The sequence below is a fragment of the Sardina pilchardus genome, chromosome 12 (genome assembly GCF_963854185.1).
Source record: "Sardina pilchardus chromosome 12, fSarPil1.1, whole genome shotgun sequence".
Lineage (NCBI taxonomy): Eukaryota > Metazoa > Chordata > Actinopteri > Clupeiformes > Clupeidae > Sardina > Sardina pilchardus.
In genome coordinates, this window is record NC_085005.1 from 25595231 (window position 1) to 25617333 (window position 22103).

Consider the following 22103-nt stretch of genomic DNA (forward strand, 5'->3'; position numbering starts at 1 on the left):
GAGCAACACTGATTAAACTTGACTCTGTGCAAACCAACGCTTCAACACGTCCGTGTCTTCAGACCCCGTTTAATCAGCGTGCCCCGGTTTCCTTTCTTTGTTTTAATTGGGCAGATTTATCCTCTGTCTAGGCCTGTACGAGGTGCACTTGAACTACTGGGCGAGGTGAACTTGACTTAGTGAACGAGGTACTGTACAGCTCAACCACTCAGAGTGCCGTCACCTTCTCGGTCTCAGCGTGAACTTTTCCTCCGTTCTTGAATCCGAGTGCCAGTCCGCACCGCAAGGGGTTTGGCATACAGCCACTACGGTGGCCAGCGAAGGACACTTGTCATCACCTTTAAATAGGAAGCCTTTTCCTGACCCAGGGTTAGGCCCGAGGTGTCCTTGGGTGGCGTTCCGAGGCCGCGCTGGCCATGAATCAGCAGCGTACTGTAGATAGACTGCAGAGAGGCTCTCTGTATTTAGAAATCTGCTGGGCACTGCACTTACTGCCACGCCACTCCATTGACCAGAATAAACCAACGGCTTAAGGGCTGTGAATAAAGTTAATGCTGCCAATTACCTGAGTGTGTGTGTGTGTGTGTGTGTGTAATGTACACACATGGGTGAGTGCATGTGTGTGCACATGTGAGCATGTACCTGTTAACAGGTTATGAGCAAGTGTGTGCAAGTGTGCGCAAGGATGTGGTGAGATTGTGGCTGATGGAAACAAGCATTCAAACGCATAGTGTCAGCATCTAACTGACATCGTTCTACACTCACAAACCACCAAGAGCTGTACGGCAAAACAGGATGTAAGAGGAGATTACTAATCAGGCTAGGCGACATGCTATTCAGTTGTATGTACATGTAAATCTATAGTCCAGTCGTACTCAAAACTGCACAGATTGACGTCAACTTGGTCCCAAACGAAAATGTATCTCGTAATCATCCAAAAATAGACCCCAGGCTGATGTTAGATTGGGGTTTCCCTTCATTTTAGCCCCTGAATGTCCTATGATCTGTTGATTATGGTGATTTTTGTCCTCTAGTATGGGGAGGTCTGAGGGACTCATATTGATGATGCGTTGACACAGGGTTATCATCGTCTCCCGCCATCCCCATCGCCCCGCAGGGACCTTCCAGCCACCTGATGGAACTTCCAGATGCATGCTGGGATATTGAGTGCCAGACCTCCTTTCTCTGACTCAACATTTTCCCCTCAATATACACAAACAGACACACACAGACACACACAGACACACACAGACACACACACACACACAGCAAGCAAAGAAAATCTCACATGATTTGCACATATGTAAACACATGAAGATATTCTTCACATGCTCATTGCCCGTTAAGTGGGGCACACTCGAGCCAAGGCACGTGCAGCACACACACACACACACACACACACCAACACACACACACACACACACACACACGTGCAGCACACACACACACACACACACACACACCAACACACACACACACACCAACACACACACACAGACAGACAGACACGCACGCACGCACACGCGACGCCACCGTAGCACTGGTCATATACGGGGACCACTGGGACCCCACCACCAGTGTTGGGTTTCAAACCACTGCGTCTGCCTCTCGTGCCATTCCACTGAGACCGCAAACCAGACTGGCCCCCGTAAACCAGGTTCAGCTGCCGACTGATTTCATACTGCAGCTCAGAACACACTGTATACAAAACACTGTCTGGACTCATGACACAGTTGTTCGTTTCAGATGGTTTCTTGGACTAGAAAGATCTCCAGATCTCCACATATGGGGGTGTGATGCTAAACTTAAATCAGCTGCGCACAGCTGCAACAGTCAACCGAGTAACAGAATCGAACAATGGTGTGCCACGTCTGATCATGGCTACTGGGCAATCCAAGAGCCATATGCAAATAATAAAGCAAGAATGAGTTCAATCTGGGTTGCATTACCCACGAGCATTGTTGTGCTATAACCATTGAAACAAAGAGAGTTCAAAATAATAGATTCTCTAACCTTTTAACTATGGAAGTGGCATTCTGGGAATTGCTTATCAGTTATCAGGTCAGTTGTCAGAGTCTTAGCCAGCTGGAACTTGAAAACATCCACTGCTTTTGCACCAAACCCCATGAGACTGCTAAAATTGGACACCAGAGATAGCCTCAATCAACTCCGAACAGGAATCACACAGAGAATTCAAAAGGTGTAGGTTTTCAACCAGAAAGCTACTCAGCCGTTCCAAAGAAACCATCAAAAGGATAGCAGAAGGTCTTTTTGGATCGGGCCGTGAATATCTCCCCAAATTTGGATGCGGCTGCAGGTCACGTGACAGTGCTAATACCAACAATGGGCTCCGTCTGGAGACAGATGAAATCGGAGGAGCTGAAATTTAGGTCACGTTCACAGCTTCCCATGAAGAGCCTCCGCCGCTGCCTCGGGGTCTCACGCTTCGGAGCTGGAAGTTGTCTGTGCGTAACCCCCGAAAAACGGAAAAGTCAATACTCCCCGAGCAGCCCCGGCCAATTACCTCACAGCCGCCAAGGTTTGTCTCCGCAACCTGGCGCCCTGATCTTTTTCCCCCCCTTGTTTTGTCTTTTATTTCATTTCATTTCAATGCAGGACCTGGTGAAACCCCCTTTTCTAGGCATTCCTCTGTGCCTTTTTTTTTCTTTTCTGTCTCTTTTCTCTCTTTTTTTCATTCTCGTTTCCAAAAGAGCGAGCGCGTCGGATTCTGGCCCGTGCCAAACCTGCGTTCATCATTAGGGTGCTCTTGGGGCAAAGCACCTCGACCGAGAACAAAACACAGAGCTGGCCGAACCCCAACATCCACACAGTGGACGAAAAAAAAAGAGAAAAAAAAAGAGAGAGAGAGAGAGAATGTAATGACAGCTTAAGACGCAAAAAAAGGGGGGGAGAAGAACACGAATGGAAATATATGGCTATGGGTAAGTGAGGGATGCTTTTTCGGCCATGTTGTGTCTGGGGTGGGGGCGACAGAGTGCTGCTTGCGGCGTCGTGGAATCTGGGCATTTGCCGTCCACCGCGGTCCCAAAAAAATGATGCTAACAGCAGGTATGGATCAAAACAGGAAACAGAGACACGTTTAATAAAAACCTCAAACTAAGTGTGTGTTTTCAGGGGCAACAAAATCCTTACCACCCTTCTTCATATACAGCTATTTCACATTTACATCTCATTTTATTCATTTCTTCACTGTAGGTTTTGAATGAGCTTTTAATGGCAAGCAAATAAATCATGGTTCATCGAGGACATATACCCTTATTTATGCATTTGCATTTGAACCAACAACCTTCCCCTTCTACGACTTGTTGGCTCCACGTCATTTGAACCAGAGGAGCAAAAACGGGGGGACTCTAGCCAGTTGGACGAGAGTTGGAGAGTAAGAAATGTATATCTTTTCGGGGGCTTTGCTGCATGGCCAACCACCGCTCGCTCGCTGCTGTTGTTGTGGTGGTGGTGGACACTGCTAGGCCTGAGGAAATGGCTGTTTAATTCTGGGCGGCGAGCCTGCGTTTGAAATTCTGTTTGATATGACAGCCCCGTCGCATACCTTTGTGAGATATCTCACAACACGGGGGTGGCTCAGGCCTCCGATGTTTATTCATCTGCGGTCGTATCAATACATCCCCAATGAGTGTCTCGGCGCGGCTTCTGGTCTGGGAAAACACACTATCAAAGCTGCGCATTCCGTCAGGGGCGCGATTCTGCGTTTGATGGTTCGCGCTCAAGAGCCTCTCCTCAGGCAGTCTGTTTCTCCTCGCTGGCTCGCCAACGTCACCAGCGAAAACAAAAGCTTCGTTGCAGACGCAAGAAAGATTTATGAGCTACGTCTCGGTGATGTGAAACCAGGTTATTAGTTTTACAATTTTCGCCTGGCTCGTTACACGTCACGGGGATCTTTTCCAAAACAACGGCGGTGAACGGTGAACCAGGCCGCATGAGTCATCCGTCCACCTGCCCATCCACCCACATACCCACCTACGCCTCCATCAACCCATGGAAACAGAGACTTGGTGTTGGAAGCCTCGGTGTTGCAAACGGCTGGCATAGTACCAGAACCCTCGGCCCAGAACGAGATTGTACAGTATTCTTCATTTTTCACCATTATTCTGGTGCAATTACGCTGCCAGGCCGAGGGAACATGTAAGGCTGTGTTAACAGATCCAATGCCAAAGCCCTCAAAGGGACCCCTCTTGAGACTCCCTGGGCATTTCAACACCCAGACCCATAGCTCAGTGACTCAACACCTGGCTCCAGCTAAACACACACACACACACACACACATACTCTCTCTCAAACACACCATCATTCCAGCTAACGGTAGCGACGGGCAGGAGGAAATGACCTCATCTCAGTGACAGGAGAATGGGCCTTTTATTTCTGCTCTGCCTTATTAGGGCTTCAGACTATGTAGCAGCACACGCTAACCACAGCGCCCCGGCAAAGTCAGACGACTCCCCCTCGGCCTGCCAAGTAACAGGGCGGGACTGCCGAGGGGTTTCGCGAGCGCTGCCAGTGTATTTAATAACTGTGATGGTCAGTTGGCTCACTTCAAAGCCTCGGTGTAATAGAAAAGAAAATCCTCGTCTCGTGAACAATGAGTGTTGTAAAAGCACACAGTTGTAGCAAAATGGAGGTCAGTGCTCACGGACACGTCCACTCACATTCATATTTCAGGGCATAAGAAAACAGACCTTAGCAAATCCACACTGAACTGAAAGAGCTCTGAGAACAAAAAGATGACGCTGTCTGTCAGCCATCTTGGTCCGCTTTACATAAGACTGTCCCTTATTACTATTATTGGATGTGGGTCTGTCTGGAGTAAAGTACTGTTTGTACTTTATACATAATTTGAATTAAAAATAAAGTTGGCCTCCAACAAAGGGTGGGCAAAAAAAAAAAAAGAATCGGTATGGGGCCAGGCCTCTGAGAACCACTCCAGGCAAGGTGAAGTTTTAAAAAAATAAATAATGATAAAAAAAAAGACTGCTTACAAAACACTTTTGCACACCTCTTTTGTAGGGACAGGTGCGTCGGAATAGGTTACCCAGTTAAACTTGTGAAAGAAAATCCCGCACACTGTCCATTACGCACGCATATTTATAATGAATTATAATGAATTTACCTGAATTCACCTGAGGAAGGTCTATGACCGAAACGTTGTAAATAAATATGCATGCGTAATGGACAGTGTGCGGGATTTTCTTTAAAAAAAAAAAGACTGTCACTCAAGCGTCAGCTTTGCTTATCATCAGCTGTCCCTCAAGGGGAGAGAGATGACCAATGGCAGTGCAGGACATCAGTATCATGCCTAATGCACATTGAGCATACCTCAATGAGCACACCTGTCTCTGGTTTCAGTGAGAGCAGACTTTGCCCTGCTGCAGCCTCGTCGCCTCTGTTGTGTAAACATTGCTTTATGGAGTGAAGATAAATATGAATGAAGGATGGGGAAACAAGGGGAAAAACACTTAGCCACTCAGCTCGACTCTAGATGACACCATTGGTCAACAAGAGTTTTTTTTTTTTTAAATGCTTTTGCTGTTTTGGAAGGATGAGGTTACCATGTGAACAGCTTTCAGTATTGAATCTTGACATTTGTACTCTACTCTACTCTACAAAGGCTCATGTGAAAATGTTTAATAATGTCTGCCTGTAGAGCAAACAAGAAACAATCTGACTGAGGTGGGCAAATATGATTTTTTAAGGGGTGATCATGTCTTAATTGTTGTGTAAAAATGTAAAAGAAGTTTACATTTGATGAAAATTTGGAAAATGATTTGGTGAAAAATGGCACCCATTTCATAGAATGACTCAACAGTGATTAAAGGGATAATCCGGAGTGAAATGCACTTTAGATCAATTTTTCGGACTATTGGGAGTACATACGTTGAGTTGACACCAAAATCATGTCATTCGGATGTATTTTGAGAAAGTTCGAGTTCACCGTTTTTAGCCAAAACTCGTTAGCCTGGAAGTGACCGGGGCAGGTCCTTTCGCCACTACAAAACGCTATTTTTATACCTCTTCTACTGTTCCAAACAACGCTACACTTACGTGGTAGTGAGTAGAGGGTCCCTAAAGCCAAACCGAAGTATCCCCACGTCTTTATGTGGTCGGATAGAGAGTCCAGAATTAATTTAATCGAGTCAGTACCTTCCGGAAATGTCGCTGTGGCAGCTGCGCAACGCTTCCACAACACTTTACTAACATTTCCGGAAAGGTACTGACTCGATTAAATTCATTGGCTAAAAACGGTGAACTCGAACTTTCTCAAAATACATCCGAATGACATGATTTTGGTGTCAACTCAACGTATGTACTCCCAATAGTCCGAAAAATTGATCTAAAGTGAATTTCACTCCGGATTATCCCTTTAAAGTGCTGAAACAATAATCTGTTCTGCATGTACTGTACAAACACTGCTGTTACTAAACCACAGCCAAGAGAAGGCAGATACAGTGCTTATGAATGTTTCACTGTTTCTAAGGCATAACGAACTAATGATATTCAACATGTATTCTTCCTCCAGCAATTGTAGTCAGGTGTTGTATTTCAGCCAAGTAGTCTGCCCGCAGGCTTAAATATATTTAGAAAGTAAGTGTGTTAGTGTTGACATATGTCTACTCGTGAGTGAGTGTGTGTGTGTGTGTGTGTGTGTGTGTGTGTGTGTGTGTGTGTATATATATATATATATATATACAGTATATGTGTGTGTGTGTGTGTGTGTGTGTGTGTGTGTGTGTGTGTGTGTGTGTGTGTGCATATATAATTTTCTCCTTCAGCTCCCTCTCCGCAGAGAAGAGAGCGGTAGGACGGGTAAGCCGTGGGTGCTGCTAAATAACACGGTGTGTGGAGCTGCCTGCTAGCAGCCTGGCATACAGTATGAGCAATGGTACTGAGCGCTATAATCACCACTGTGCTGAGTGCTACATCTATAAAAACACAGCGAGCACTGCCACCTGTGTGTGTGTGTTGGAGAGAGAGAGAGAGAGAGACTAAGTATGTGAGTGTGTATGGGTGTGTACTGTATGTGTGTGTTGTGTGTGTGTGTGTGTGTGTTCAAGAAAGGAGAGAGAGAGAGAGAGAGAGACTAAGTATGTGAGTGTGTATGGGTGTATATGTGTGTGCATGTGTGTATGTCTGTGTGTGCGTGCGTGCATGCATGCATGCATGCGTGAGAGAGAGAGAGAGAGTGAGACTACTGTAAGCATGTGAGTGTGCACTTCTGCTTCAGTCCTGTGATGTTTAACTGGTTTGTTGTGACGTGTTGACCAGACAAACTATCACTTGTCTATGAATGATGATACCAGCGTGCGCGTGTGTGTATGTGTGTGTGAGTGTGAGTGTATGTGTGTGTGTGTGTGTGTGTGTGTGTGTGTTTGTTTACTTGTAGTCTCGAGCAGTCGGGATCTTACACCACTGACCACAATGGTTACACAACAGGATAATCCGCATGTACAGGATGTCTGGATCTAAAAGGGTTAATTATAGTGTCCAGTCCGCCGGCCAGAGAGCTCCCGCGTTCACTCACAGGAGGACGCTCCGCTCCGCTCCGCTCCTCTCCTCACCAGCTCTGGCTCCTTGCTACGCTTTGGAACTGACCACTCGTGGGCCTCGGAACTTGGCTCACACACACACACACACACGTTGCACAGTTCACATACTGTACACAAATGTACAATCATACTGTACTGTACATGTCGCACACAATAGCCTTTATGACACGACCTTCTGCTTTACAGATAAAGCAGCTCCTGTACGTCCGGTGCGTTAGCGTTAGCGTTCGGTTAGTGAAGCCGACACCGGCAATATGGCAGTCATCACTCCACTTTAGAATTGACTATTCGTGGCCACGGACCTTCACTCACACACACACACATGTTGCACAGTTCACACATACTGTACACAAATGTACAATCATGCTGTACATGTACGCTTACACTCACTCAATCTGGCACACAGCAAATCTTATGTGCTTATGTGACTGTTGCTTAGTATCTCACACACACACACACACACACACACACACACACACACACACACAGACACACACACAACTCTCACTCTCTATATTGCGCAGAACTAATATTATGTGTCTTCATCACTATTAATCACACACACGTACACACACACACACACACACACACACACACACACACACACACACACACACACACACCTTAATGCCTTCCCTAAGCCTGTCACACTAATGTGATAACAGGCTTTAGTGCATGATGTTGCTAGGTTTCCTACCCGCTATTCTGACAGCATTACAGGGCTACTTAATGCAGGCCATCAGCCCCATCACAAACATAACTGGATCTGAAAGCCCTTCCAATCTAGTCCAGACTATAGGCCAGATTACACCAGACTCAAACCAAGGCCCAAAACTAGGCAGCCACAAGCGTGTGGCTCCAATCCTCTCAGCGGTCTCTCTCTAGAGGAAGTTCTTATCTATGAGGAAGCAGGCACTTTAGGAACCTTTTGACTCTGTGGGAGATAAACTAGAAATACTTCCGCAAACCAAACGGGAACCGTTATGCTGAATTTGTTTGGTTCCGTCACAAATGGTGGACTTGTGGCCCTTATGTGATTTTGTGACTTGATAAGAGAAGGTACAGTAATGTGGACTTCAAAAGCCTGCACGACCCGTGCAGATTAACCTATAGCTTGATTATATACCGTAATTTCCTGACTATTAGCCGCAGCTTATACATTGATTTTGCTAAATTTCTTCAGCTATGAGGTTAATACAGGGGGGAAGTTAATATGGTATTAATATGGTTTCGCTTCTTTTAACTTGCATAAAACACTGTCCTGCGGCTTATACACAATGCGGCTTATATGCAGGAAATTACTGTATCTGTCAGGATTCATGGGAGTTTTGACATTGAACTGGGTAGTCATGATAAAGAGTATGATTTTCAGTTGTGAGTCCTTCTTATTGTTCATGTCTGTGTATTGCACACAAGCTTACAAAATGAACACTTAACATCTTGCAGATCGTGCATAATCCCATCATCATTGAGCCAGTATGAATGATAATGGAGAACAGCAAGATGCAGCGACAACTTGGCAGCTGAGAGAGAGAGTCTTCTCCAAGATCCTTGAGGATTTGAAAACAGTCCGTTTCAAAGCGCGCTGACGTCAAGTGCGAAACCTGAAAGTTAACTGCTTTAAGACTTTAAAGGCACCGTATGGGATTGGGAAACGACGAGGTCTTGCTCAAGCCCACTTGAAGAATTCTAGGAGGTACTGTAGACAAATCACCCACACAGGTTATTGGGCAATGTCTCTACCTCCCCTGCCAGGACTGTTTGATCAAAACATCCCTATTGTGAAATGCTGGAACATCTTGAATAAAGACATCATCCTGTGCTACAACAACCTAAACATCTTTATTAAATAATGCTTCTAAAATCTGCGCAACCTAGCATAAGTGACGTGTCTGCATATTTCACTACAATCTACAATCGACTGTGTGTGTGTGTGTGTGTGTGTGTGTGTGTGTGTGTGTGTGTGTGTGTGTGTGTGTGTGTGTGTGTGTGTGTGTGTCCTGCGCTAGCTCAACCTTAGCTAACTCTCAGCAGCTTACTGTGTTAGGTTAAAGGTCAGTGGTCCTGCCCCTTGTTGTTGTCTGGAGGGGGGATTACCTGAGGTCTACTGCCCCCCCCCCCCTCCAATACTACCACTCCAATACCCTTTCCCTCCCCTCTCCCCTTGTGTGCCCCCGCCCCACCCCCCTCCTTCTCCTCCTGTGGGCCGGGGGAGCCAAGGACATGCGTGATCTACGGGCGTGAGGTTGGGCAGTAAACCACCGGTCATGTGAGACCATTCCGTGCTTTGTCCTCTGCCGAACCAGATTATAGCCCATCACACACATACACATGCACACACAGGCACACACACACAGGCACACACACACAGGCACACACACACACACATACACACACACGGGCACACACGCACACACACGCACACACACACACACACACACACACACACACACACACACACACACACACACACACACACACACACACACACACACACACACACACACACACACACACACACACACACACACACACACACACACACACACTAGATGCTATCTAAAGCTCTGGGCTATGAGAGACAGCAGTAACCTCATTTAAAAGTCTCAGGAGTTTAAGAAGGGCAAGCATGGCCAATTGTAATGATCTCTGATCACACCTCTGGGTTAACGGTCTTCCACAGGTTAAATGCAGTCCATCCTTGAATGACTGACAGGGATTCCCACTGTTCCTTCCACAGCACATTCAAGGATACCTCAAGGACTTTTCAGGCTCGCCAAGGACCAAACATGCCATGCTTTGCGATACAGATCCATGCAGAGAAGGTACAGTATCAACATGACCATTCCCTTGGCACATTTGCTAACGCTCGTAAGACATTCTATGCATTTATATTGTCATTGTATATAATGCGTTTGAAAGGAAAACCAATAAAAATAATTTACAAAAAAACCAAAAAAAACATTTGCTAACGCTCCACATCAGAGGTGCGTTCAAGTTCACCGAACTTAGGCGAACATGGGCGAACGTTTGCGAAAGTTTGCAAACAGTATTCCGTTAGCCTTGAGTTTTTGGCGAACGTTTGCTAACAATCGCAAACAGTCTGAGGAGGTGGTGCGCCGCGAACATACAGTGGAACTGGACGTGAGTTTGACGAACGCAACAATGCATTCACTGTTAGAATGGAATGTTAAGACCAAATCGTTCAAATTTAACAGTTCAAAGAAAACATGTTCACCTCGAACGTTCGCCACTGTTTGCGAACTTGAACACACCTCAGCAGTCCAGTAACAGGACATGCTCATTGGTGACCACAGCGTGGCCGGTACAGTTGCTAGCTTTGCAGGATTCGCCACGGCACATAGTAGGCGATCTGAATGAGAGGCTAAAATGCAATGGAATGTTTTCAGGGACAGTATAGATTAGTTCTGGGATATTTGATTATTGTAATCTCCAAAACTAGTCCCTAAAAATTCCAAAGCTGCTTAAGCTGTTAAGGGTCAAGACTACGTAAAAGGTCACCGTGGCGACTCACCTCCACGATGCTCCGCAGGTCCCTCACGTACATGCGCTCCGTCTCGATGATCTCCATGACGACGCGGTCCAGGTACGTGAGCTTGGGATTGGGCGCCATGGCTTTGGCGGCGAACGGCGAGAGCGGCGGCCCTCCTCCTCCTTCTCCTCCTCCTCCTCCTCCTCCTGTTCCTGCTTCTTCGCTCCTCTCTGCCGCTGTGGTGACCGCGTTGTTGTTGTTGCGCTGCTGCTGCTGGCCCGGGGTCAGTTCCGGCGGGCAGAGCTCGAGGTCGACGTCCGGCGGGGCTCCGCCGCAGGGCGGGCTGTCGTCGCGGGACGAGCCCGAGGAGCCCGAGGAGAGCGTGGACACCAGGCTCACCGGCCGCTGGCCGCCCCCACCGCCGCCCGGCTCGCCGCAGTCCGACAGCGTCGCCGTGGACGAGCGCTCATTGCTGCTGACCGAAGCCGTGGACAGCCGAGGCGACTCTGAGAGAGAGAGAGATAGAGAGATAGAGAGAGAGAGAGAGAGAGAGAGAGAGAGGGCATAAGGAACAAGGTCAATGGAGAATAAAAAGAAAGATGCACGGAATTAGATAGAAGGGGGAAGAGAAGAGATGAGAAAGACAGAAAGAAAGAAAGAAAGAAAGAAAGAAAGAAAGAAAGAAAGAAAGAAAAAAAGAAAAAAAGAAGGCAATCGGGAGAAGAAGAAAGCCGGAGAGAGAGAGTGAGAGAGAGAGAAAGAGTGAGAGAGAGAGAGAGAGAGAGAGTGGGGAAAAGAGGGGGAGAGAGTGTAATTTCACATGTTATTTTTCTTGGGCCTGTGGGCCGACGCCGGGTGAAATTCTCCTGATTCAACACACCACTGTCAGCACTGGAGCGGTCCGCAACCCATCTGGGAAAGCAACAATCAGTGACGCAAGAATAATCACGCAGCCACGGTACATCACAACCAGGTCTCCTCCTATGCACGGCGCATACCGCACACTTAACTTGTCTCTCCGAATAAACCCAGGAATGCCCGGCGCTGCCAAGAGTGTAATTGCTGAGCCTTTTTCTCGTGCCATTGTCTGCTTTAATCTTATGCTTAAAAGACAAAAGGCAAGATCGAGCAGAAACAATGGCCTTTCTTCTTAAAGTAACTAAGTCAGTCAAAACAGCAGTAGGCCACATTTTTCTGAGGAATGTTGATCTGTGCTTCAAAGCTCTCATTCGGAAAATGGGCTTATTTTCACATTACCACTGTATCCTTAGATTTCTGTTGAATTTGTACAACTCCATAATATCCTTGTTGCCTTTGTATAATGTGATGAACGTTTACCAACTTGTTTTCAAAGCACAGGTTGAGTATTCGGTGGCATTGCGTAACAGCAGCCCGTGAGAGATGTGATGTTGATAACGTTAATAGCTTGCGTCACCACCGCCAAGTTTGGTCACCAATCTAGCAAGCGTTGGATATGCTGACAAGAGAGAGCCTCGAGTTTCCTGGAGACCGCACACAAACAAGGGTGGCTTCCATGAAACAGGTCCATCAAGGTTGGGTCTTGGCAGGACCATCAGGATGATGGGGCGAATAAACAACTGGATCCTGATGCAACTTATTCTCAGATGCCTGGCATTCACACCTCCCTGTAACCAACAGTCACACTATGGCCCACGTGCACGACACGTACACACACACACACGTATGTACACACACACATACACGTACACACGCATACACACACACGCCATTGTCTCTACTGGACACTTCCCATAAATCCAGTTAGATTTCACCTCTAGCTTAGAGAGCTATAACCACAGGCGATATCTTCACTTAATCCTTCCAGCAGGAAGTCCAGGGCCAACATGTTCTGACACTGGAGCAAAGTCACGCCCTATTAAAACATGCCCGTACCAAATTGGGATGAATGGCAAGGCAATCAGACTGTTACGCAAGTCCCTGCGCAGGAAGCGCACGCACTACGGCGTGACTGAGGGCATTGACTGGGCATGAGCCGAGGGTCACTGAAATCACCAGAGATGACCTCCGCCATGTCCACCGTTGAAAAGCGTGCACGCTTCACTGGTGTGACTGAGTGCTGTCTGCCATGATGTCCTGGGCCTACGGTCAGAGGCACTTTTGTCAGGGGTGATAGTCGTGTCTGAACGCAAACCATATCATTCAGAGAACAAATGCTATTCTTGAATGGAGACAATAACGTGTAGACCGCATGTCAACAGAAATACTCACAGCCACCAGGTCTGTGGCGGCCAGCTGTTGCTGTGTGTGTGCACCCATTATATCTCCTCAGCTTTTGACTTTTTTTTCCTAAGTGCTTTGAAATAACTTTTAAAGTGCACTGCATGACTTGGTTGACATAACTACACGCCGAGGGTACTAGGAAATCAGTCATGTTATCTAACAATTACACAATCACATCATGACTTCCATGGTGTCGTTTTTATGAAACGCACTGACAACGAGACAAAGCCAGGAAGAATTCAGACTGTGTGTGTGTGTGTATGTGTGTGTGTGTGTGTGTGTGTCAGTGATTATGTGTATCATCTGGACTTAAAATCTCATAAAGTGTTGGACACACGCAATTCTGTAAGCACAGCATTAGCCCAGGGAAACAGGATTAGTGCAGGGCACAACAGCAGAGCACAGAGGTCCTCTACTGCCCCACACACACACGCACACACACACACACACACACACACACATACACAAACACATCTGTCTGATGCACATGACACAAATAGCAGCGTGCACAGCAACACACACACACACTTTGACAAATCATATACATGCTTCCTGTAAGTCATGTGAATACACATACAAATACAAACAACACACACAATGTGGGCTGTATCATTACAGACAACCTCCTCAAGAATGAACTAGAAAAACCACCGCACAAGAGGAAGTGTGTGGAGGGATGTGACACTGTCCACAGCCGGCCTCCGCTGTCCTGGCCTCCGCACTACCGGATCCCACACAAACCCACTGCTCACAACAAACACACAAACACACAAACACCATCCACACTCACTGTTTATCAACACACAAACACCATCCACATTCACTGTTTATCAACACAAAAAACCCACCATCCACACTCACTGTTTATCAACACACAAACAAACACCATCCACACTCACTGTTTATCAACACACAAACACCATCCACACACACTGTTTATCAACACAAAAAAACCCCCATCATCCACACTCACTGTTTATCAACACACAAACACCATCCACACACACTGTTTATCAACACAAAAAAAACCCCATCATCCACACTCACTGTTTATCAACACACCAACAAACACCATCCACACTCACTGTTTATCAACACACCAACAAACACCATCCACACTCACTGTTTATCAACACACCAACAAACACCATCCACACTCACTGTTTATCAACACATCTCCCCAACAGCGCTCATTTACACCAAAACGGCACCATTCACAAACAAGCACTGTTCATGCACTCACTCACTGGTCATAAACATAGACTGTGCTGTATCATGTGCTGTTTAAATGCTGTCCACTCAAACACTAGTTAAGAGCCCTGCTGTAACAGTTAAATGTTAATTCACTGAAACACTTAACCTGATGTAGTCATACTGGAACGTGGTTACTGTATGAGGCGTTTCAACTGATATACAGTAGGGGGACAAAAATTGAGTCTGCACACAATTGGATAGACCTGACCAATCAGAGCAATGAAATAGCCTACCATGAATCCTGTAGGAAGAACAGCCAAAACATCCTTCTTCTCACAAATGCCTTAAATCACTGTCTTCTGGATGATGTGATAGCGAAGTCTTAACGTCTAGCTTCTCTAGTGAACGCCTTTTTCTTGTAAACAAAATCGAGCAAAGAGTGCTCAGGTGACATGAATGACTAGACACCGTTAGTCAACTACCCATCATCATATAAAGCCCATCCACATGATTTGGTTGGTGCGCCTGGTTTTCATACTGGCAAAGAAGCTTCTCAGTGGAACAAGTTCAGACTGAATCTCCCACCCTCAATTTTTGTGGGTGGGGTTAAATTCTAGCTGACTTCCGTCTTATCAAACACTAGTTCCTGTTTACAAACGTACAGTCACATGGTACTTTCATAAACTGGGCTTACAAATCCCTGACTTGACATTAAGTCACATCTAGCAGACGAGTGTAAAATTACATGTTTAAACTTTGACACTCTCTCTGATACTACTGAATATACATCATCCCCAACCTAGGAGCAGCAATTATGACAAAACCAACCTCCCATAGCACATGAATACAGCGGGCCGGGCATCCTTCCATCATTAGACACGGAGAAAGAGAACGCCTAATCACAGGCCTCTGGGAGCCACCTTGTTCCAGAGCGAGACAGGCATCGGCACGCTTCACCCGGCCTGTGTGTGTGTGTGTGTGTGTGTGAGCAGGGCTGTCATTACACATGGGTGTGCCCCCCGCATCCTGATGAGGGATGATGTTATGTGGGCACACACACACACACACGATGCCGTCACAGTGTGAGCAAGTAGCAACTAGACCCGGTCTCGACTCGGAGAAAACACACTGAGATATGAGATATGATCAAATCAATATCTCTGAACTTTTTTTTTTTCGCCTCTTTTCATACGAAAAACAAAATAGTGCTGTGGGTTCGTTATACTCTAAGTGTTCCATTCTTCCATTCTACGTAACCGCAACAAATTGAATTGGTGCATTCCGTTGCATGTGGAACAAAATTGTAGGCTGACCAGAAGACAACACTAAACAGCGTGATTGGTGCCAAGCATTCACAAGGCTTTTTTGTGTATGCAACACATTCTCTCTCTCTGACAGACACCCCCCCACACACAAACACAAATACACCACACACACACACACACACACACACACACACACACACACACACACACAGTTGGTCCCATAAATCACATTGTGGAAAGACTCAATGGAGGCTTTCCTCGTCTATAGTCTCCGGTGGCAAACAAATTAAGGAGCCCCTTCGCCTTGATGTGTGTGTGAGCCCCTGACGCTCGTTTCCAGCAGGCAATAAGACTTCACAAACACACACACTTCACCCACATGGGACACATTGGGTGTTGATGAAGGAACATGAAACTGGTCCATTCCTAAGAAACGTCTTTCCAGAAAAGACATAGAGAGAGAGAGAGAGACAGAGAGAGCGAGAGAGAGTGTGTGTGTTGGTGTGGCTGTGTGAGGTCTATGAACAGTGATGGGTTCCCACATTCGGAAGAATCCGACCGGCCCTTGGGAGCTCAGCGCTAGTCGTGTTCCTTTACTCATCTCACACAATTAGTGTTAAATCACCCGAACATGCAGTGATCATGCATTCACTGTGATCATCCATTTGCAATGATTGGTGTGTGCATTTGTCTGTGTGTGAGTGTGTGAGTGTGTGTGTGTGTGTGTGTGTGTGTGTGTGTGTGTGTGTGTGTGCTCGTACACATTGCCTCAAGCAAATCATTGAGCATGGCATTCACTTTAAGGATTGCTGTGATGTAACTGAAGCGATCAGGAGCGTGAGCGTGAATTTGTCGCAGCGGCACGTGATTTGTGCGAGTTCGGCTGATCGCACCGGTGACATACCCACTAGGCAGGCTTGCGCTGGTTTCAGATCTAAGACTCGGCTTAGAATTGAGCTGGTTACTCTGATTCCATCTAACAACAGAAAACCACAGAAGACAGTCAGTTAGTCGGCAAGACTCAAAGGTCCAGCACCACCGGCCATCTCTTGTCCCAATGTCCATATCCATTTGAGGAGAGAAATTCCTAAAAGCAAAAAAAAGTTTAAAAAAAGATGGCAGCTATTTGTCTTTCTAATGAGAATGTGTCAATGACTTACTCTGATGTCATATCTGAACCGATCTCAATAACCTGACTCCACCGCAAATAAGCATGAGACATTTTCTTGGCCACGACCCAATAAACAGGGGTGGAAAAAAAAAAGAACAGAGAACTATGCGAAAGCGCTATGGCAACAGTTTATTTAATACACGTTCCCAGCCCTGCGGGATGAAGTCATTCTGCCACAAAAGAAGGGAGATTTTTCTCTTTATCTTTTGGCTCGTAAAGACAGCCTTCAAGGTCTGTGGAACCTGGGGGGGTTGGGGGGAAGGGGGGGGGGTCTAGCCGTTTGTAGGACAATCCACCCCCTCTGCCCCCCTCCACCTCTCCCTCCAGCACCCTGGCACCCGTCTCCAAATCCATCCTCCTTAACCCACTTCCCCCTCCGTCCGTCCACTTGGAATCCCCCAGGGTGCATTTCAAAAGAAAACATTTTCAAACCGGCCGGCATCTCCCATCAACCCCTCCCCTGTGCGTGGACATTGGACTTTAACATCTAGAGCGGTTAGCGGGACACACACACACACACACACACACACACACACACACACACACACACACACACACACACACACACACACACACACACACACACACACACACACACACACACACACACACACACACACACACACACACACACACACACACACACACACACACACGCAGTAAACAAAACCACATGTTGAAGTGTACACTTGCTACAATACACTAAAAAAATAAATCCACACTCCAACATGCACACATCCACCCAGATCAACTTCATGCTTGTCCACGTTTGACATGGTACTTGTAAAGAGTTATGGTACATGCCATAACTTTATCTACAAAAGCAAACATGAACGCAGCTTGCTCTTGGTATTGAAGTACCACCACTGCCTATGTATCTAATCGCTCCAAAGCACTGCTAGCCCCTATATCTCAACACACTCCCCCCCGAGGCCTCTGCATGCAGACGTGCCTGTGGAGACCCGACGTTAACCCACATTATCTGCAGTCCTCCCCGACTGAGACGTTTCTTCACCCAGGAAGAGGCCTCCATTCTGGGAAAGAGCCGGCGCTGGAGCCCCCTTGTCATCCCCTGTGTTTTGCCCCCTGCCCTCCTCTCCTCTGCCTGCCCTGCACTACTTCTCACACACACACACATACATACATACACACACACACACACACACACACACACACACACACACACACTTCTCCCCTGCTGCACCTTCCAGGCTACACTACACTAGCCAGAGGGCCACGGCTGTAAACGAGGGATTATAACGATGCGAATAAATCACCGCTCGCCCAGACAGCGCAGATAAAAACAAGTCGACTACGGGAGCGCATATGACGGAAGATCCGCTAGCGAAAGGCCACCATGGTGCCCATTCCACCCCCCCCCCCCTTCCCCCAACGCACCCATCCGTTTCACAAAGCTGAAGCTCCTCTGATGTCTAAAGCCCCGTGTTTACACACCAGGGGCCGGGATTTAGTGGAGCAACCGGTTGGCCTTCATCAGCCCGGCGTGCTGAATCACCGACCATAAGCCACATTTGAGTGACGAGGACTCGCAAGCAGCGTTTGTAAACCTCAGTTGGAGAAACCAACGTTGCTGTAGAGAAAAGAGAAAAATTCCCTGTGGCTAAAGCTTGGAACCAGTCGAGTGCAGTCAAGTTCGTCATGAAGGGGTGAGCGACAAATAATGTTCATTATAACTACAGTACCAAATTAATAATCAAAGATAATTGATTAAAGTATACTACAGTTATTGTTTCCACCAAGTTAGTGTCTCAGAAGTGTTAGATTTTTCAGAAAATTGGACCTGGTTGAGAATGTATTTCTATGATGTCACAGGAATATTGCAACAGAACTTCCTTTCCAGTGAGGACGCTTACTCATGTTGCAGAGACACAGTCAGTGCTACGCTAACCGTTTTGGGTGACTAATCATTGAATGAGCAGGGTGTACATATCTACAGGTGTGGTGTCAAGCCTAGGTGAAATGAGTGACTCTTTTTCTTTCTCTCCTCTCTTTCTCTTTTTCTCTATCTCCCCCTCTTTCTCTCCCCCACTGTCTTTCTGACTGAGCCTCGGGCAGTAGAGCAAACGTTTACACAGAGCTTCCTCTCTTCCTCCCTCATGGTCATGTCAAAAAGAACGTCCAGCCATGACCTCCCAGGAGCGTGGGAGATAAGAAATGGTTTTCAAATCAAAATGAATGCCATTGGCGCTTTTGTGTGTGTGTGTGTGTGTGTGTGTGTGTGTGTGTGTGTGTGTGTGTTCACCTTGAAAAGAAAAAGCCTGAGGTGAACATAAATCTCAGAGCCAACATCCGTTCTTCCCTCAGTGAAAGTGATACCTGAATGGCTCCTGGCATTCCAAAATCTTGCCCCAGCTTATCCCCCCCTCTCTCTTTCTTTCTCTCTCTCTGTCCCTCTATCCCTCTTGTCTTTCTCTCCTTCCCTCATCCACATCCAGAGCCACATCAGAGGAACTTCAGAGGCACCTGCTCTGTGTAAAAAGTCGGGTGTAGTCCATCCAGCCAAATCTCCTGAGGGATGAGGGTGCAGCAGCCAGCCACCACACTTACTCACTTACCACATCAGACGAGATCCGCACCCACCCGTTTTTCTGGACAACACACAACACACACACAGCTCCATCCATTTCCTCTGTAGCCCCCCCTGTTGGTGTTGGAGGGGGGGCTGGGTCCCCCCCCTTCTCACCCCCTCACTCACCCAGCAGACGGGACACCCTGCGGTTGAGGCTGCTCCGGAGCACTCGTTCCTCCCAGAGCACTCGGAGCGCCAAGACGTCCAGGCCGGGCCTCAGGAGCCCTCCCCAGCCCCGCTCCTTACTGCCCCCCAGGGAGCCCATTGTCCCGTCCGATCACCTCAAGTCCTCCAGTCCGACTCCAATCAATCAATCAATCGATCAATCAATCGATCGATCAACGGAGAGTTTGGATCCGACAGCTCCACACAGTAGTGAGGTCCTGCTCTGGCATAGATCAATAGCTTCCTCCGTCCTATCCAACAACTTGCCCAGTTTGAACTGAGGCTTGCCGTGTACACACACACCCATGTGCACAAACACACACACACATACACAGACACACACACACGCTGCGACTGCGAGGTCAAGTGAGCCGTTGGTTGCTCCCGGTCCAATCCCAACACACACAAGCACGTGTAAACACAGGGGGCACGCCCCCTCTTATCAGGAGGGAGGGAAAAAAACATTTAAAAAGGCAGCAGGAGGAAGACCTTCAAGTCCGAGTAAGACCGTAAGAATGTGCGTGTTGTTGTGTGGTCATCTCTCCTATTCACTGTTGGCCAATATTTCACCAACACTCCCCTTGCCCCTCCCCTCCTCTCCTCTATCTAAAACGGTTCTCTCCCTCCACTAAATCTTCTGTATCATTCATTCCCATGCCAGAGTACTCTAAGGCCTGCTCAGCTGGAGGGACACTGAGTAAAAGTATGTGTTTGTTTCAAAAGCAGGTTTTTTCTTAACATGAATGTATGTGTGCATGTGTATATATGTATAGGTGTGTATGTGTACATGTGTGTAGATCCTGATATCCTGTTAAGAGCTACAGTATGTGTATGTGTAATTGTGTATGGTAGACTATGCATGTGCTGCTATGGTGTGTAAAATTTTGAAAAAAAACCAATAAAATAAAAAAAATAAAAAAGTGTTCACAATAATGTCGCTTTATACTGCACAGCACAGGACACAGAGGGCAGTGAGTCTAAAATGACCAGTCTGTGTACAGTACACTGTTCCCCAGAGTAAAAGACCATTAATATATTACCCCTGTCAATCATTCCACAGTTATAATCCTGCCTGGTAATTAAGTATAAGGTTACCTAACATAATCAGTCCTGTTTCATATTATTAGTTGTATGTAACAGTACACCTCTACAGATTCCTTGGTCTTTGTTGTTTGGCATGTACACACTCTGCTGAAGATACTATACTATACTATACTACTATACTATACTAATACCATTTTAATGACAAGAAACTAGCCACTGTTTCAGCTAAAACGGTTGCATTTTTTAAAAACTCTGAATGCTTTAAGTTTAAAGCATGCCGGGCTCATACAACATTCAAACACACACAGAGGCTTAAATGCCAGTCTGTCAACAGAGCCACGGATGGGTGCCGAGAGTGATCTTTATGGATGCGAGTTGTGGGCGCATTCCACATCAAAGGCCGACCGGGGGCGGGCGGGCGGGCGGGCGGGCGGGCATGGTAACCTTTCCTTGCGGTGCCCGCTGGTTTGAAGGTCCACTTGCACTAGTGACCTTAAGCGCTCCTTTTGAACGTGCCGGGGGTTTGGGAGGACTCAAACGGCATCTGGGCTGCGTGGGTGACGAGGACAGGGACGAGGGAAGGTCACTGAAGCAACGTAGGGTCAGTGTGGGAACACCACAGAGTCCACACAGCACACTGCTGCTGGACCGAGCTGGGCTACATCAAGACCCAGGGTAGTGTGGGAGACTTTTGGACGGAACCACTGGACCCAGACCACAGATTAAAAAAATGGTTCTGCTGCATTCTTTTGTAACATGGCCACGCTGTTGTTGGATAAATAACGCAATCGGTAAAAGAGCTACAAATACTGTATGAAGGTCGGCTGTAATAGTGCTTCGTTTGGCCCCAGTAGTGGCGCGATGGTCTGGGGCAGCTGCGCCGCACACCGGCGACTGGGGGTTCGATTCCCGGCCCGTGTTCCCTTCTGGATCCCACCCTAACTCTCTCTCTCTTCCACTCACTTCCTGTCATTCTCCACAATCCTATCTGATTAAAGGCACAACAAGCCCAAAAACTATACTACAAAATAAGAAAAGAATGGTTCACATAGAATTGAGCGCATTGAGAGTCTGTGTATACCATATGAAACCATATGAAATGTGCTATATAAATAAACTTGAATTGAATTGAATTGTCTAGGACACAACTACTGTACCCCTTAGTTTCTTTCCTGACCTGATGTGGCCTGTTGCTTGTGATAAACAGTCATGATGACCGTAATGACCAGGGGCACCCATGAGCGGCCTCAAGTGGACAGCGTTTCAGAATCCGTACACAAAGCTGGCACTCTCGGTGTTCAGCGTATGAGGATTGCAATAAAACATTCCAAACCATCCAAAC

General features: G+C 47.0%; 1 protein-coding gene across 1 annotated transcript in view; it reads right to left on the minus strand.

Moving 5' to 3' along the window:
* LOC134098455 (pleckstrin homology domain-containing family G member 3) overlaps window positions 1-22103 on the minus strand; it is a 75129-nt gene that overhangs the window by 23316 nt on the left and 29710 nt on the right. Inside the window, exon 3 of the mRNA XM_062551506.1 lies at window positions 11113-11576. Coding sequence (XP_062407490.1) covers window positions 11113-11576 — 464 coding nt within the window. The remainder of the gene's footprint in view (window positions 1-11112; window positions 11577-22103) is intronic.